The 20238-nt window shown below is 35.1% G+C and overlaps 1 protein-coding gene across 2 annotated transcripts in view; it reads right to left on the bottom strand.

Annotated features, from left to right (window-relative positions):
* BABAM2 (BRISC and BRCA1 A complex member 2) overlaps positions 1-20238 on the bottom strand; it is a 315632-nt gene that overhangs the window by 222512 nt on the left and 72882 nt on the right. For both annotated transcript variants that reach the window (XM_016209812.2, XM_016209804.2), the window contains one exon: positions 15458-15552. In XM_016209812.2, the coding sequence (XP_016065298.1) occupies positions 15458-15552 (95 nt within the window). The remainder of the gene's footprint in view (positions 1-15457; positions 15553-20238) is intronic.

Genomic DNA, 20238 nt, shown 5'->3' with positions numbered 1-20238 from the left:
CTTTCTTTGACCCACAAAAAAATTTTATTTGAAAAATTTTAGACAAAGCATACACACTTCAGTAGGTCACAATCCGTACCAATTACAGGTTTCATACCTGTCCTTTCCACTCACTTGTATTACTTAGCTGGCTCCTTTAGGCATCTGAGTTTGTAACACCTGAATTAACATTTTAGGGCATTTCCTACAGATATGTTTCTGCTCCTTCCATGTTTCTTTCATTTATGGTAGATACAGACGGTGTTTACTGGTGTCATGGGAGCAAAATGCAGCAGAACAAATGGCTAAAGTTCCTCAGGGATTGAAAATGAAAGATAAAAAGAAAGTTCTAGTCAGTGTCCTCACTAATGTTCATAAAGAATGACTGATTGTCTGGATGATATAGTTACTTCATATTCTCATCCCTCCATTAACTATAAATTATCTGAGAACAGGGACCGTGTCTTGTTCATCTCTGAGGAAGGGCTGTGCTAGACAGCCTGGGCTATTAAAGTGGGCACTCAAATTATTTGTCAAGTGACTGATCACTACTGCTCAATTCATTATAAACTAAGTTAAATATATTAAAGCAGCCAAATTTTTTCCAGGGTCAATAGAAATACTGGCTAGTAGAAGCCATGCTAATCTGTGGTTATCAGCAGAAGTAGAAAAAAGAAAACTGGACAGCAATTCTGAAAATACAATATTGCAATATGACTAATTATAGTCATCAATCATTAAAAGAGACTTTACTCTGGGTGGTGAAAGCACAATGCAGTATGCAGATGATGTGCTATTGATTTGTATATTTAAAACCTATATGGTTTTATTAACCAATGTCACCCCAATAAATTCAATTAAATAATAAATAAATAAATTAATTAATTAATTAAATAAAATGCTAAAAAAAGTTTGAACAGTCTAAAAATATTATCTTAAAAGTATTTTATGACAAAATTTCTTTCCAAAAGCTAGCACAGTTAAAATAAGAATGTAAAAGACAAAATCATATGAACAAAATCAAATTATCATGGCTCAATAGACAAGGTCAAAGGGGTACAAAATAACACATTAAATCAGTTTCCAGTTAAAAAAAAAATGCATGAGATGTTGATCTTCCTGTTTTTCATAAACCTTATAATTGTGCTTCCAGAAAACTACCAAGCATCTGCCTCTATGTAGCTATTTCTTTTTATCTTGGAGCTCTCACAAGGAAATAGAGAGTATACTGTGCCAGGATCACTATCTTCTCCAGCCAAAATCATTATGCCTACGAGCCAATTTCCTCTTGGTAAATTTTTATCAAATTCCTTCAATTTGCAGCTTCCTTAGTACTAGTAATGGCTGAGCATGTCACAAGTCAGTATATATGTGTTTAACAATACACATTAGAAATGTAACAGTGCCCGGCCGGGCGTGGCTCAGCGGTTGAGCATCGACCTGGGATCCAGGCGATCAGGGTTCGATTCCCGGTCAGGGCACATGCCTGGTTGCGGGCTCGATCAATGACGCTCTCATCATTGATGTTTCTCTCTCTCTCCCTCTCCTTTCCCCTCTCTGAAATCAATATATATTTAAAAAAAAAAAAAAAAGAAATGTAACAGTAATATGTACACATATGCACACAGGCAAACATGTACCTACATATGCAGCTGCACATACACAGCCATGCACATCAGTTCCTCCAAGTCTCTACTGACCCTCTTGTGAATATCAGTCACAAAGCCCACTGGGCTTTCTTAACCCAGCGATAATTCTCTGACAGCTAACCGTGCTTTGGAACTCTGCATTCATCAGCTCTACCACACAGCTACAATTTAATGATGATCAAGAGGAATAATAATTCTTAAAGTTGTACACCTGAAATTTATATAATGTTATTAACCAATGTTAGCCCAATAGATTTAATTTTTAAAAACAATAATTCTGATGCTATAAACAGTCCCGCAAAAGTTTCTGAATCATCAAAGAAAGATCAAATTATGTTCTACTTTTAGTGTAAGGGGTATTTTATCAAAAATCAATTATCTTAAAAGAACTGGTGATCTACACATAGTTTATACAGTAAAATTTTATGAGTCTGAATATTTGATTAACCAGTATACCTCATTTCCCAGTTATTTATATAAAGCATATAAAGAATTTCTGTAATTTTTATATATGACTCCTATCTTTAATATATACATATTACATATATTACTAGCAGGAATTTCAGATTAACCACAACACCATATTTTACAAATATGATACATATGTAATTCTTCAACTCCTTAAGTACCAAATCATTGACTCTCTAGTTGTTGTTGTGATACTTTAAAATAATCCATATTAAATAACATTCACTTTTCCTGATGAATCAAGGTCATTATTATGAGAACATATTACATTGCCACTTTTTAAAAACAGTGATATCATTAGGGGATTTTTAGTGAATAGGACTGTCTGTCCTTAAAATGAATGACTCCAAGGTACCTGTATAATCTGCTACTTTTGGTAGTTCATTTCGCTATAACCAGTGTTGTAAATTCTAATCTTCAGCTATGCATTATAACCAATTATCTAAATAAAAACTAAAGATTCTTCTATATCTCATATATAAAATAAAGCATATAATCCTTATGACAGCTATTACAAAATTCAGAACCTGTTTTTTTGAGGAAGTGAAGGTTGTTATTGGTTTTTTACTATATACCAGGTGGTTGAAGGTGCACAAAATCTGGGACATATACCCACCTACCAATTTATAGGAAATGCAGAGGAATAAAGGAACATGTGAAGCTATGCCATGGGGATACAAAGAGCAAAATCCAGTTTATGGTAATTTTATAGGATAAATGGCTTGCCCTGATTCTCCAACTATAAATCGCAAATGGGGGGTGGGGTGAAGAAAACTTATAAGTTAAGAAAGATTTAAAAGACATAATCATCACAATGCAAAGATTTTGATTTGGATAATTTGAAATTTGAACACTGGTTATTTTATGATGATAGGAAATTATTAATTTTGTAGACAAAATGGTATTTTGTTTATGCTTTTAAAAATATTTATCTTTTTTAGAAAAATAACAAAATATTTACAGATGAAAACATAATGCATAGGATTTGCTTCAAAATAATATGCTGAGGGTAAGTGGATGATGGTACAAAGGAAACAAGACTGGTTATGAATTGACAATTACTGATGGGAGAGTGACAGCCCCCTGAGGATTCATTGTACAATACTTTCTACTTTTGTAGTATTTTCAATTCTCCATAATATAGTTTTTAAATGAGGCAATTCTATAGTTATAAATAATTTTGTTTAGCTTTGATTTCTAAAAATTACATCTAAGAATTATACTTTGATTTCTAAAACTGGTTAGTTACAAATTTACAGTCATGAAATGATGCTAAAAGTTAAAGAAGCTATATCATTAAACTAATCTTAAATTTTTAATCTGGCTAGAAGAGTTTCTCAGTTTTCAAAACCTTCCTTAATACTTTATTGTAAATGTTATAAACATCTTACACTGCATTATTTTCTTAGGGAAAAAAATTTCTCCCAAGGCATGTTGTAAAACAGCACAAAAATTTAGACCACAGTTTAAGTTATAAATTAAAAGGTCAAAAAAGAGTACTAAAAAGTAAGAAATAATTCCTAGGTTCTCTTCAGGAAGTTAGTCATTAGATTAATGGGTAGTATTTCAATTGTTTGTTTTTAGTCTTAAAAGTTTAAAAATTACTATTACAGATTTTCTGATTCAGTAAAACATTATTAAGGCTGCCTATTTTGTTCACTATGACCTAGAAAAGATACACTTATAACATAAATCTATAGCTAATCCCAAAATTATTTCTATTCAATTCTATTCATATGTCAATACAAACATACAAACTCAAATGCTTGAAATAGTTATTTCATCTTTTCTTGACTCTAAGTGCTTTTAATTTTCCTGACTTCTAAAATGCTTTCAACCCCTACTTAGGTACTACTCCTAAACTCAAATTCATTAAATCCAGGATAAGTAGGAGTTGAAAGTAAAACAAATGGTTAATTTAGACTTTTAAGATAATAAATTAGCTTTTTAATTAAATCAAACTTCACTAGGTCAAATTTTGCATTTTTAAAATAATTCCCATAGGGGCTGACTGAGCTAAAGTTCATGTTAACCTTGCAAACATCTCCAAATTTAAAAAATAATAAATCCACTTAAAATGTACCTTTAAATACCCAAATTTTATACATATATATATATATATATATATATATATAATCATTACATTAATCACTATTCTTACCAATTAATTTTTTCAACTCATAAAGGACTCCTTTGATTTAAAAATGTGACTGGTGCTCTCTGGTAGACTATTTCCGATACTATAAGTAATTAGTTGCCCTTCTTTTAAAAAATCTATAATAATCCAGACTTTTTACTTTTCAGTCTGGCTTCTTCATAAATGTTCCTGAAACATATTCAAGAAAATACATTAAAAGTGTTGAATGTTTTGCTTATAATAATATTGTGTTTCTATGGTATTTTCATAATTCTGACAACTTAAAAACACATTTTAAATGTATACAAGGTCTCCCGAGCCATTGTTAATTCAAGGCTACAAACCATTGTGTGGTTCAATGACTACATCAGACCAGTGTGAAGGCTGAGCTGGCACTTTGCTTTGCAGGTTTAAATATCTTGGCTCTCCAAAACATGTGTGGGGGCTGCAGCTTGGCATAAAATTCTCAGCAGGATGCAGATAATTTGTCTGAAAAATGTTTTTAAATGGCTAAGGGTTTTTGCTTTTTAAAAATGCTAGAGAAAGCGTACATTAGAACCAGGTTCAAATTTATAGAACTTTTTCCTTTTTAACGTGCCTATCCCTGTAGAAAACCCAAGAACATCAAAATAATCCCAAACCTAAAGACTTTCAATAAATACAAAATTTCATTTCTATATGAGTTTAAATGTAAACTCGAAAATGTGAAAGCACTGCTTCAAATCATAAAGGAAACTAGAGGACTTCTTTGAAAACACAAACACTTGCTAAGCCTCTGTAGTTACGATTATAGATTGCCCTTGTCATTTTAGCTTCCACACCCCCAGTTTCATTCCATCTGTCCATTCAAATGTTACTTTTTTATTCCTCATAACAGCCTTGTAAGATACGTACTAATATTAGCAGTTTTATCAACAAATAAATGCATAAATGTTAGGTACCTTGGCCAACATAATCTGCCTTGCAATCAATAGAGCTGAGACTAGCATTCAGATCTGTCTCACCCATACTCATTTTCAGGACCTACAGTCTCAGCCCTGGTTATACTCTAGAATTGGCTTTCTAAAACCACCAATGCCGAGGCTTGACCTCAGACTAAATGACTAAATTAGAATCTCTGAGAGGTAGGATGCAGGTTCTGGATATTTCCAGTTGTTCCCATGAAAGAATCACAGCAATACACAAAGCAACACAAGAACAGAAGAGTAGAAAGAAGGATGGCAGACACAGTCAATACGAAGTTATCTACTTGCAAAGCCAAGCTTCAAAGCCATTTTCTTTTTTCACCCTATAGGTACCCATTCCCCACTCCCAAATCAGTAAACACCAAGAAAAAGTCACTTAATTTTAATATTTTTCTAGATGACATGTATTGGGAGCCTAACTCCTAACACCCACCAAAATGTATAAGATAACTCTAGTTAAAACACCCTCTGAATGAGTTACAGTTTTATCACCTCTTTACTGCTCTCTCCCAATCTTTTCTGCATCGCTGACCTTTGAACAGAGATTTTTTTCCCTCTCCCTAAAGAATTATTAAAGTTAAATTTTAAATGATCATTGTTTTCTTTCATCACATTAAAGATATCATTAAATCGTCTTCTATCTCCCATTGTTGCTATAAGCAGTCAGCTAACAGTCTAACGACTGCTGTTTTGTTTTCTCTGGCTGTTTTTAGATTTTTCTCGTGTTTAGTTTTCTGTAATTTTGCCATGATATGTCTAGAAATGGATTTCTTTATATAAACCTGCTTAGAATTGGAGTTCCTGAATCTGTGGAATTACACTGATTAATTTTTGTATGCTGGATATATTCAGTTCTTTCAAAAAAATTATTATAAAATATAACATAGAGATAGGTTCACAAAACACAATTGTGTGTGTGTGTGTGTGTGTGTGTGTGTATGGCTCAATTAATAATCAAAAACCAACACCCTAAGCTAACCAGCACTCTATCCCCCAGAATAACAATGTTCATGGATATGATGACCCAAGTAAGGCTAACAAGTCTAATTCTAAGTCTTTCCACTCATGATGTCAGACTTCCTCTTCCTCTGGTGTTCTGAGGTTAGTCTGGAGGTACTGGGAGACCAGGAAGGCCTGAGAACAATGGCAGCAAAGCAGAAGGCAAAGCTAAGCCCTGATGACATCATTGGAGCCATAAAACCAGTTCATGCAGCAAGCTACCTTTACCCCTGATTTTTTCTGTTATGTGACCCAATAAATGCTTTTTACCTATTTAAGCCAGTGTGGTTACATTTTCTGTCGCTTGAATGCTACCAGGTTCTAACTGCAACAATTCATCACATGATTTCCCTTCCTGAAGTATTTCTTCTTCATCTGAATTTTATTACTTTTCCTTTGGACCAGCCTTTGAAACAGGTGGAGAATGTGAAATAATTTAGAGATTCTGAGGGAGTATAATCAACAATCAACTGCATATTTTTTAATGTATAATAAAAATATGACTCCCCTAAAAAACTAATGTACGCACACAAAGTTTATAACTATTTCCAGAAGTGTTTAACAGCAGGTAGCTAAAAAGTAAAAGCATCAAAAATTTCTAGCATCCTCAATACCAAAAGAAAAAAAAAAATCTTCAGATCATAAACATCTCACAAAAGCTTCAATGTCTTTGTACACCATATTTTTGTTGTTGTTGTTCAAAATATTACAAATATCCCTTTTTCTCCCCAATGACCCATTCCACCCATCCCACCCCCTCCCCAGTCCCTCTCCACACATTGTCCGTGTCCTTGGGTTGTGCATATGTGCATATAAGTTCTTTGGTTAATCTCTCCCCCCTCCACCCACCACCCACCATATATATTTTTAAAAAGAAAAGAACAAAACTAAGACTGAAGCAGTTTCTTAAAATCAGAGCCTAATCTAGTAATGAGCAATATTCAGCTTTGTATTCTAAACCCCTACTTCTGCTTAAAGACCCAGCTAAAACCCTTCCTCCTCCAGAAAGCCTCAGCTCACCACAGGCTTAAGAATCACTACTTCATCAGAATTCCTGTACCATTAATGTGGTACTTGGCATAGTCATTCATTAAAAAAAACAAAAACAAAAACAAAACAAAAAACACCTTAATGTATGTTTACTAAGTACCTGTACCACAAATAATAATAAAAATACATTCTCCCAATTTAAAAAAATCCAACACACTTAGGAGAATGGAGAGGATAGGAAGCAATAAAGGATGACAATGAGAGATGACCAACCAAAGACAATACTCTTGAAAGTCAATCATTAAATAGCTCCTCCGAATAAGAAAATTCTTGCCCTAGCTGGTTTGGCTCAGTGGTTAGAGGGCTGGAATCCCGGGTTGGATTCTGACCAAAGGCATGTACCTCAGTTGCAGGCTCGATCCCCAGCCCGTTGGGGTGTGTGCAGGAGGCAACCAATCGATGTGTCTCTCTCACATCGATGTCTCTCTCTCTCTCTCTTCCACTCTCTCTGAAAAGCAATGGAAAAAATATCCTCGGTTGAGGATTTAAAAAAAAAGAAGAAAGAAAATTATTGAGCTACAATGCTTCACTCTCAACTCAGTACCTCATTTTCCCAAAAGTGTTTTTACATATTCAATCTAGTAAATCAAAACTAGCAACATCTGCTAAATGTTATATTTGCCATTAGGTTTCAAAAAATAACTTGGGTTGCCTTTTTTTTCATTTGTCTTATGAGACTGAACATTTTAAATGTACCTTGTTTGTACTTTCAAGGTGTTCTGTTTTTCTACAACTGTGCTTTTAAAGCCTTGTTTATAATACATGCCTTCAAAATTGTATGTGTGTACTGCATATGTGTATATATTAATAATCCTTTCCTTAATCCAAAATTGATTTTAATAGCAGCACCTTAGGAAAAAGATGAAGTCACAAGTCATCACTTTTATACTGGGGCGCTTCCACGGCCTCCTTAGGAAGCTCATTTACGAAGAATGACGAGACCGATGCACTTCCCACTTCATAGACATCTCCATGCTGAGGAGTAGAAACAATCGTGGGAGAAGCACAAACAAAGTGCCCTCACCTTCTTCACACCAGTGGTTTCCAGTCTTGCTATGATTACAACATGTTCTTCTCATTTAAGTCCATTACCCACCCTTCCTCCTTTATGCAACTTTCTTTTAAATTAAAATGAGTTATCATTATTATTTTCAGGGGAACTAATTTCACAATACCCTCTGAGGTAGCGGGATATACCACAGTGTATTGCAAAAGCAAGGCTGAAAATCACTGCTTCAGAGCTTCTGTTAACTGATTTTTATCCCCCAAACTTCTCTAAAACTGAACGACCTCCTTCTATTTTGAAATTTTCATTGAAAACATATTTTCTAGTTTCAGAAACCAACAAGTCCCTTAAGGAATACAGAACCTTAAAGGCAACCTGTCGTCCCGGCAAACATGCGTTTGTGTATCTATCCATCTGGCACTCTTCTAGGTACTAGAATAGAGCAGTGAGCAAAACAAACTCCATTCTCTCTCGAAGCTTCCATTCCAGGGAAGAGACAAGGGTGACCCTCCACCCTAGTTTGCCTGGGGCTGTCCTGTCTTAATACTGAAGGTCCTAGATCTCAAAAAACCTCTCAGCCTCAGGCAGTTGGTCACCCTAGCAAGTACAGATGCCAAACAAATATGGAACCAAAAATATATCAAATGGTAATAAGTGTAATGAGGAAAATAAGGCATGATAAAGATGAGCGAGTAATGTGAAAGGTGTTACTGCAGTTTTATACAGGCCTCTCGGATATAATGACCTTTGATGATGGGAGGGTGCAAGCCCTTCAGAAAGCTGGGGAAGAGAACACGCAGAAGTGAATAAAAATGATGCTCGGCAAATAAAAGGCCCTGAAGTGGGAGTGCACTTCAATGTTTGTCAAGTAGCAAGGAGGTCTGTATGGCTCAAGAGCCGTGAGCAGGGAACAGAATGGAAGGAGACAAAATTAGAGAAGCAAGTGAGTGACAGCTCTAGCTTAACAGCTACAGCATCACCATCACTTGGGATTCAACACAAGTTCCAGCTTCTTCGTGATAATTTTAATCCCACAGTTCCAACCTATAATAATTTTCCTTTTTCATTATAATGGAGCCTCTCTTCTCTGTCATAATTTATTGACCATCTCTCTTCTCACACTATACAGTGTATATGAAGACACTAATTATCCTGTAGCCCTCCTCTGTATCACTTATTCCAGCATTCAATTATATACTGCTAGGCCTACTTGTTTTCAGGTATCTATGTCTCCCTAAAAGTTACCTCCTTCCATAGTACACATTGTTGGGCACATAGTGCACAATCGATAAATACCCAGATAGGATTTCCCTCAATTTGTCTTTTGTTGACTTTTATACTTTTTCATTAGTAAAGGAAGACACCAACATGTCAGTATCTTCTTCAAAATATGACACATGATACAGTACAGCAAACACAGAACAGAATACAGTAAAAGTATAGCCACTTAACTTACACTGCAGGGACAGCTCTTTAAATTAGCTAACCCTTAGGACTTGAAGCTCAGAGCAAAAGCGCAAACAGCAAAAAGCTCTACAAATAACAACCACTCAAATCAAGAATAACTCTTCTAAATGTTTCTGGAAAATACTTAGAGACACAGTTTATCTGGATGATTATCATGTTACTGTTGTATAAACAACTTTCCACGACCACCCTCAAGCCAAATTAACTGTCTCCCCTGCTATGTATTACTGTGCTTTATTTACATGACCTCCTCATAATTAAAGTGTGTGTCTGCCTTGAGGGAACACACCTAGAACAGAACTCAGGTTTTTAATCCATTGTCTGGGTACTAGGTCATAACTTCAATTAATGTTGACTTCAATGGTTTAGTGAATAAATTATTAGCATACATAATGCAGAACACTGAAGCAAATTTTTAACAAATCTACTAGAATTTGTGAGAATTGAGTACTGACCTTAAAAGCAGATCTCAGAAATACTATAAGCTTATTGCAATACTGTTTCCCCTTCTATCTTAAGAAGTGTTTTAGCACGGCCGGGTGTGGCTCAGCAGTTGAGCATTGACCTAGGATCCAGGCTATCGGGGTTCGATTCCCGGTCAGGGCACATGCCCGGGTTGTGGGCTCGATCAATAACTCTTTCATCATTGATGTTTCTGTCTCTCTCTCTCTCCCTCTCCTTTCCTCTCTCTGAAATCAATAAAGATTTTTTTTTTAAAAAAAAAAAAGGGTTTTAAGTTCAATTTATGAGATCAACTCCTCATAAATTTATGAGGAAAAGCAACATCACTATTTTATAATCATATCCCAATATTAAAACCTGTCATCATCCAGCCTCCACAACAGATTGATTTACCTCAAAGTAGAAAAAGATAAAGAACATAAGTCTGTAAAGAGATCTTTTTTGTTTTTGTTTTTGCTCAGTGGAATGAAAAACTTTATAGCAGAAAAGTTAGACCTGTAAGGTTGCAGGATACAAGATCAATATCCAAAAATCAATTGTATTTCCAGATAGCAACAATGTGAAACTGAAACTGAAATTAACAAACAATTCCATTTACAATAGCATCAAAAAGAACAAAATACTTAGGAATAAATTTAACAAAAGAAATGTAAAACTTTTACTCTGAAAATTACAAAATATTATTGAGAGATATTAAAGAAGGACTGAAAAATGGAGAGACATCTCATGTTCTGGGATTGGAAGACAATATTGTTAAGATGACAATAATCTCTAGCTTGAGCTACAGATTCAAGCTGATTCTAAAATTAGTATAGAAATGTGAGGGGCTCACAATAGTTAAAGCAATCTTAGAAAAGAAGAACAAAGTTGGGAAACTCATACTTCCCAATTTCAAAATGTATTACAAAGTCACAACAGTGTAGTACTGGCATACTACCTCACACCACATACAAAAAATAGCTAAAATGGATCAAAAACCTAAATGTAAGAGCAAAAGCTATAAAACTCTTCCAGGAAAACATAAGAGTAGGTTTCTATAACCTGACACTAGACAATGATTTCTTAAGTATGAAACCAGAAGTACACAAGCAACAAAAGAAAAAACAGATTAAGCTGGACTTCATAAAAAATATAAATCTTTTCTCCTTCAAACGATACTACCTAGAAAGGGAAAAGACAATCCACAGAACAGGAGAAAATTTGGGCCAGTTATATATCTGACAAATGTACCCATAACATACAAAGAGAGAAAAAAAAGAACTCTTACACCTCAACAATAAAAAGTCAAATAACCCAATTTTAAAATTGGCAAAGGATTTGACATTTCTCCAGAGAAGATATACAGATGGCCAATAAATACATGAAAAGATGCAAAGCATCATTATGATACACAGCCTCAGGGAAATATAAACCAAACCAAAATGAGATACTACTTCATACCAACTAGGATGGCTATAACCAGAAAGATAGATAATAACAAGCACTGGTGAGGATATAGATAAATTGGAACACTTCTACACTGCTGGTGGGTATGTAAAATGATACAGGCACCCATCTGGAAAACAGTCTGGGAGTTCCTCAAAAAGTTAAACACAGAATTAGCATTTCACTCGCAATTTCACTCCAAGGCTATATCCAAGAGAAATAAAAATTTACCCACACAACAACAAAATTTTAATAGATGAAAAAACGTGGAAACAACCCAAATATTCATCAACTGACAATAAAGAAGTAAAAGGTGGTATATGCATACAATGGAATATTACTTGGCAATAAAAAAAATAGTGATATATGCTGCATTGAAAACAGTATGCTAACAAAGTCAATCACAAAAAAACACATATTGTATGATCCTATTTATAAGAAATGTCCAGAATAGGCAAATCCATAAAGACAGACTATAGATCATTTATTGCCTAGAGTGGACAACAAAAAGTTTCTGTTAATGGGTTTGGAGTTTCTTTTAGGGGTGATGACACTGTTCTCAATTTGACTGGTGATGGTTGCACAACTCAATGTATATACTAAAAACCACTCAATTACACACTTTAAATGGGTAAACTGCATGACATATAAATTATATCTCAATAAAGCTGTTATTTTAAAAAATCAGAGGTATCCCCAAAATGGAAAATGATTCCTCACTGGAAATAAGGTTAAACAAAGACAAATGGCCTTCTGTTGGAAATATTACTGCAAAAGATGAATTCAATTAGTGATTCCCAATAGCAGTTCAGACTAATACATAAAAATCACCTAGGGAATTGAATGACTCTGGCTCCCTAAATTATCTAATTCAGTATGCCCATTGGGTCCAGGGATCTGTATTTTTAACAAGCTCCATAAATTATTCTTATGTATACCAGAAGTGGGAACCACTAGACCACTAAGATCCTAACTTAATCATAAATCCTGATTTATGATTCTCTGGTATCTATGAAAGACCTATCTCTAAATTTAGTATCTATCTAGTATTTTCCATTCATCTAAGAATCTCGAAGTCCTCAATGGCACTCACCTCCCTGAATTATAAATGCTTGAGTTTAGAAAGAGGTGGCTTCATCTGATGGATTAGAACACCTCACATATTTTTATTAACCTTATGTGTATCCTTTATTGAAGCTAATTCAAATATTTTTTTGGAAAAGAACAGGTTTAAATCAATTGAATAAATAAAAGATCACATATATTCTCTAAAGCTTTATTTCTCAAACTGAGACACACTGGAGGGTCCATTTGTTGTCAAATATTTATAATTTAAGATATTTTTATATTAAAAATACAAGTATATTATAAAATCAAATACAAAATATTTATGAATTTTTAAGATAGAACCCAGAAACTTCAAGGAAATTCCATATTTGCCACAGGAACTACTTTGGATTACACTCCCAGATTCTAAGGGTACATATTCATTCTCTTCTGCAATGAATACTTCAGTGAAAAAATTCAAGATGTCTAGGCATCATGTTTTCATTCCATGAGTGATGAAATATTTAATCCACATGCATTCAAAACCATACACAGTATAGACTAATAGGGTTACTAGTGACTATGCTCTGTGCACTTGAAGAAGGGAGGAAAAAAGTCTGAACTGAATCTAAAAACTAAAGCATAACCTGTTAACAATGGAGTGCAGTCCTTCAGAGGTATGCAGTGTTCAGGGAAATGCCTGCTAAGGATCAGGAAATCAAGGGCACTCTCCAGGGCTGTGTAGACCTCACCCAGCTAGTGGAAGGTGTACCCTGGTTGCTTATCTGGGCTTGCCCAGCCCACTGGTCCTTGAAGAAGCACTGCCTGAGGCCTTAGATTTATTATAGCTAAAGAGAAGGTATTCTCCTAAATACAGCATATAATCTTTCTTTTAGATACAGTGCTTTGATTTTTTTTTTTTTTAGCTGTTCTTTTTCATATAATTTCTCAAAACATTTGTGATAACTTCTCTCAGGGAAAAAATATCAGAAGAGTAAATTTATAATATCAACTCTGATACAATTACATAAATCAATTTTGTCAATACTAAAATAGAAAAGTGGAATAAGATTGACCTTAAGGTCTTTTCTAGCATTTAAATTTTTCACTTTCACAATGCTTGTCAATACTGAAGATATGCCTTGCAAATTTTAAAGACAACTCCAAAACAAGAAGTTGTAAACATGTATTTCTTATCCTTTCCATCACCGTATTCCTTCTTGCATCATCCTAGCTCAAAGCCCCTTGTCTCCCCTCTTGGATTTTTTTAACTCTCCTCAATTCTGGTTCTCAGCCTCTCCTTAATCCATTATATTGACCACACTGCTGTTAGATGGCTATTCAATCATCATTTCCTTCTATGGCTCTTAACCTGGCATTCAACACACTCCGTAATCTTCTCCCAATTTATCTTACCTTTTCTAGTCCTTCGTTATATTAACTTACATTTCAGCAAGCCTGTCAGTACCTTCTACAATATATTCTACATTATCACAACTTCTTAAATTTATGTCATTCCCCCTGCCTGAAATACTCTCTGCCGTATTCCCTACTTCCTTCCTTCAAGAACGAGGACAAGTCTCACTTCACTAAAAGGCCTTTTCTGGCAGCCTTCTTAATCCCTGCTAGCCTGTAATACATCTTTGGAATTTAACATATGCTACCCTTCACTGGGCAAATTTAATACACAAAAGGTCTACAGGGAAACTTCTGCCTCATTTTCTCCAGGTAAGCCCTTCAGCTTCAATATCAGAGGAATGTATAACACACAGCATCTAAAGAGGCCATACTTAAACTACAATTTTTTTAAAAGAATCAGCCAAAGTGACAGTCTATGTGTAATTATTGGAAATTTAGCAACAAACCCATCCTACTCTTGCCAACCATATTTTTCCAGCTGTGCTATAAAATTTAAGATAATTCTTTAGGTTTGGGTTAAAACTTCCTATTTAATACTTCCCTTTTTAAAAAAGTAGAGGGGCAAGATTTCCAAGTAAGTCATCAAAACTAAATTACAAAACTTAAATGAGACAAAAAAGTTTCAAAAAGCAAGACTAAGAACATAGTTCTGAACAACAATAAAACTTCCTATACTATAGGCTTCATAGCAAAATCAAACTTGGGAAGGAAAGAGACATTCTGTCTGGTCAGATATTTTTGATAAAATATCACGTTTTTCTCCACCAGCCACGCAACACACACAATTTTTATAAAAGCCGCATGTGCTCTGACAAATACCACTCCCCTTCCTCTGCCTTTATTCCTGAGACATTTCACTTCAACTGCAAAGTTTTGGGTCTTACTTAATGAAGAACACTTAATCTGGCCTCTACCCTTCTGATGGTAATTCTGAGATAACATGGATTCAAGTCCAAATTTGACACTTTCACTTATATTACAAAAGAAGGCCTCTTAAAGGGCCAAAACCACTCCCCTAACAAGCCCTGTGATGAAGTGTTAGTAAACATTAGAAAACTGACTGCAGGCATGAAATATTAACTTAAAACAAAGAAAATGTTTTCAACATGTCTCTTCAAGCTGAAGTAAAAATATTTTACCCAATACGCTAGAGACTTCCATTAATTCAAAATAGTCTGAAAGTAAAGCTGCAATGAAAGAAAAAACCCTCTTATTTAAACTATTTTAGCACATAAAGAGCTGTACTTATTTCACAGAACAGAGAAAAAAGTGCTGGAAAAAAGTCCGTGTGTTTGGCAAATTTATCTATTAAGCAATTGTCAAAAGCTAATTTTCTTTTCTTTCAGCAAATAAAGAACATCCAAATGAGCCTGCAGTTACTCACATGCAGAGCCGAGGGGTCTGGCAGGAATTCAGCATCTTCTCCAAAGATAAAATCGGGGGGCAGCTCTGGGTACTGGGCATTGAAAATTATATCCCCTGAAATAAAAGAAAATGTCAGGTCCTTCTCATTTCCTTGTTAATGTATGAATGTTCTGAGGAATGCATCAGAAAAACTTCTGAAAGAAGTTTATGTTAGACCAAAAAAAATTGAAAAACACTTTCTAAATGATTAATTCTCCAAACAAAAGAACTGATATCCTCTTTTAAATTAACATCCACAACATGCAATCAAGAAATTTTAATCTCCTAACATGCTATAAATATAAATACCCAGTAGAAAAGTATAACAGCCACATAGAAAATACATGGAGATATTTTTTATGGGAAATGTTACTGTCCAGTCACTGCCTGCTAATTAACAGGCCTTTATCAAGGACTGATTCTCTAAAGATACAGTCCTTTCCTTGAAGAAATTAAACATACAAACCTTTGGTATAATGGAAAGAACATTTGGTTTGGAGTCAAAAATATCAGGTTCATATCCACACGGTCTCCTAATTATTTATTACTTAAGTCATCTTAGGAAAGTTTTAACATCTTTAGACTTCAGTTTCCTCATCATAAAAGGGGGTTACATGACTAACATCACAGATTTGTTGTGAGGATAGAGACCACCTGTGAGGATAAAAGACCACTAGGTATTAGCAAGGTGCCTGGTAGTGTAGCAAGCACTCAGCAAGTGACATGGGAATGCTACTATTGTTATTACTAGTATTATTTTGAAACATAGACAAATTACAAAGCCTCCTTGGCAAACTTGTGTTCCACGTTTTTCTACCTCTGTTCCTTTCCTGTCCCCTCCTTTAACTCCCTTTTATTCCCTCCGCTCACCCCAAGACTCAGTCCTCACCATTCTGCTAATACAGACATGCAGGGTAGTAACCCGGTAATCTAATACACACACTGGGTCCTAGTGTGAGAGCATGTATACTTGTGTACATGCATCCCACTACACCCACGCAGACACATACAGTTGCATCAGTCCAATCATGTTTACTGCCCAAACAGTACCTTCGCGGTGATATCCAAATTGCAACATCCAGACTTCAGTTCTCATGTGAGCCTTTCTGTCTCTAACTAGGTACTACATACGTCCACGTCAAACTCAGCAAGTCCAAGAACACGCTCCTCACTGTCCCTTTCCTCACTCCTCTCTTCCCCTAGCCGACCCCCCTAATTCCAGGGGTGGCTCTGCTATTCGTTAACCACGGTGCAGAGCCTTTAGTATCATCTTCAACCCTACCCATACCCCTTACACTCATAGAAAACAAAATGTTTCTCATATGGATATTTCCTACTGCTCAGAGCTCTATCCAGGCCTAGACGACATAGTCCATACACTCATGCACCCAATGAACATTTAAACTCTGAGGCTCGAGGCTCTATGCTAGGCACTGAAGGTCAAAGAATTCTGCTCTTGAAAAGTTGGCAAGACTAAAAAAATTCAATTATGACCATATCCTCTTAAATGGTCTGCTGATAACAGTTTCCCTCCAGCCCATAATACATACTATCACAAAGTAAACCTTCTTAAGTACTGCTTTGCTCCAAAACTTCCTAGCTCAAAAAATCTGAATGATTTTCTAATGTCAAATGGAGTAAGGGCAAACTTTTCCAACTGGCATTTAAGGCTTCCAAAATACAATGTTCCTATTTATTTTTCCATTCTTCACTCTATTACAAGGCAATACCAATTTTCTATTCCAGTCAATATGATCCACTCACTGACCTCCAAATACTATGACATGTAATTGAAATGCTCTTCCCCCTTGCTCAGTTCTTACCCATCCTTTACAAGCCCACTTAATTACCTTTTCTTGCATAAAGATTTCCCTAATAAATCCAGAACAAACTGAAAATTGTTACTTCTGAAATTCAACAATACTAACTGGTTATGTATTGAAATGTTGTCATATTTTTTTTATTGTTTCATTAATTTTTAAAATTCATAATAAACACATGTTACAGTGGGAGGCACTATGATATTCAATGAGTCAATACAAAGATGGTTATCCTCAAGGAGCTTACATTTTGTGAGAGAGATAAGACATATACACAGAGCTACAAATACAAAGCAGTCCAAGGTAAGAACACATACTTGATCTTCCTAAATATTTTGTAAGCATTCATAAAATAAACATGCTCTCATACTTATTTCACGTCTCCAGTAAGGCAAAATGCAACACATATAGAATAGATTCAAGAAATGCTCAATATCTGAGAGAAATTCTATTCTCTGCATTGAATACCTAAGTACTAACAAAACCTACAGTAAAGAATAAAGTAGGAAAGAGTTATTCTGCCACTTTCTGTAGGGAATAAAATTGAGCAAGAATATATCCTTCAGAATTTGGATGTAGAATTAAATTATCAAAAGTTAGTACAATCAGTCCCTTCACCCTACCCACAATCATTATCTCTGGTTTTCAACTGTATCTATTATGAATAATAAAATTTTTCAAGTCTGCCAACTATAAAGCATTAACCCAAGCCAAGACAAAGAAGAATCAGTGAAGACTATATGAATGCCCTGATTACTCATTCAGCTATACCCAGCACTCACGATTCCTTAGGAGGACATGTACATGAAAGATATGTTTTTAAAAGTCCTACGTTTGGCTTACTTTAGTGACTTTTGGGGGGAAAAAATTCATCAAGTTAATAAAGCAAAGCCATTCAAGTTTTGGAAAAAGTCAAGCTAGAATCTACTGTGCCTTGATGCCCAAAAAATAAATAGCATGCTACATTCCAAAAGAAGCAATTTTATTATTTTTGTTTCTACTGAAGACACAAAGCTGGATTTTCAAGTTCTCAAAGGAGCATTGTCAGTAACACATATTTCCAAACCACTAAACATTAAAAATCTGATCCAAGGATACTCATTCTTGCCAATTCTATTCAACATTGTACTGGAACTTTTAGCCAGGGCACTTAGGCAAGAAAAGAAATAAATGGCATCTAGATTGGGTATAAAATCCAAAAAAAAGAGAAAGGAAGAAAGGAAGAAAGGAAGAAAGAGGGAGAGAGGGGAGAGAGGGGAGGGAGGGGAGGGAGGGGAGGGGAGGAGGGGAGGGAGGGAGGGAGGGAGGGAAATTTTGAGAACTAGTAAGTTCAGCAAGGTTGCAAAATAAAAGATAAATGTATAAAATCAATTGTATTTCTATGCATTACCAATGAACAAACCTAAAATTAAAATTAAGAAAACAATTTCATTTACAACAGCATCAATAAGAATAAAATACTTAGGAATAATCTTAAAAGAAATGTAAAATTGTACACTTAAAAACTACAAAATACTGTTGAAAAAAACCTTAAGGAAGGCCTACATAAATGGGAAGACATCTCATGTCCATGGATCACAAGATTTAATATTGTTCAGATGGCAATACTACTTAATTAATCTATAGTTTTCATACAATCCCTATCAAAATCTCTGCTTGAATCTTTTTGCAGAAATTGGCAAGCCAATCCTAAAAGTCACATGGAAATGCAAAGGATCCGGAATGGCCAAAGCAATCTTGAAAAAGCAAAGTTGAAGGATTTACACTTCACAATTGAAAACTTATTCCCAATTCAAAGCCACAGTAATCGAGACAGTACAGTTCTGGCAAAAGGAGAGACATTCTGATCAATGGACTAGAATTCAGAGTCTAGCAATAAACTTTCACATTTATAGTCAATTGATTGTGACAAGGATACTAAGACAATTCAATGGGGCAAAGAGAGTGAGAAAGAGAACATAATGAGTGTTGGCAAGGCTGTGGAGAAATTGGAACCCCTATGAACCACTAAAATGGTGCAGCCACTATGGAAAACAATATGGCAGCTCCTCAAAAACTTTAAAATAGAACTGCCATATAATTCAGCAATTCTACCCTCGGTATATACTCAAAAAAAGTGAAATCAGTGTTTCAGGGAGATATTTGCACACCCCTGTTTACAGCAGCATTATTCACAATGGCTAATGAAAGCAACCCAGTCCATCAACCACCAAAAAGATAAACACATACAATAGAATATTATTGAGCCTTAAAAATGACATTCTGACAAATGCTATAACATAAATAAACTTTGAGAATGTTATGGTAAGCAAAATAAGCCAGCCACAAAAAGACAAAAACTGTGATTCCACTTATATGAGGTACCTAGAGTAGTCAAATTCATAGAGACAGAAAGAAGAATGGTGGTTGGCAAGGGCTAGGGGGAAGGGGAAATGGGGAGTTGTTTAATGGGTATAAAGTTTTAGTTCTGCAAGATGCAAAGCATTATGGAGATTGGTTGCACAACAATGTGAATGTACTTAACACTATGAAATGTACACTTAAAAATTTATTAAGATGTTAAATTTTTTGTTATGTGTATTTTACCACAATTAAAAAATTTTTTAAATAAAAGAGTCTGCTATAGACTGAATGTTTGTGTCCCCTTAAAATTCATATGTGGGGCCCAGCTGGCATGGCTAAGCGGTTGAGCATCGACCTAGGATCCAGGAGTTGGTGGTTCAATTCCCGACAGGGTACATACCCAGGTTGCAGGCTTGATCCCCAGTGGGGGCGTGCAGGAGGCAGCCAATCAATGACTCTCCCATCATTGATGTTTTTTTCTCTCTCTCCTCTCCCTTCCTCTCTCTGAAATCAATAAAGACATATTTTTTTAAAAAAAATCATATGTGGAAACCTAATCCCCAATGTGATAATATTTAGAAGTAGGGCCTTTGCAAAG

Source organism: Miniopterus natalensis, chromosome 13 (genome assembly GCF_054644295.1).
Source record: "Miniopterus natalensis isolate mMinNat1 chromosome 13, mMinNat1.hap1, whole genome shotgun sequence".
Classification (NCBI taxonomy): domain Eukaryota; kingdom Metazoa; phylum Chordata; class Mammalia; order Chiroptera; family Miniopteridae; genus Miniopterus; species Miniopterus natalensis.
Note: the sequence above shows the minus strand (reverse complement) of the source record. Positions and strands in the feature narration are given on the sequence as shown.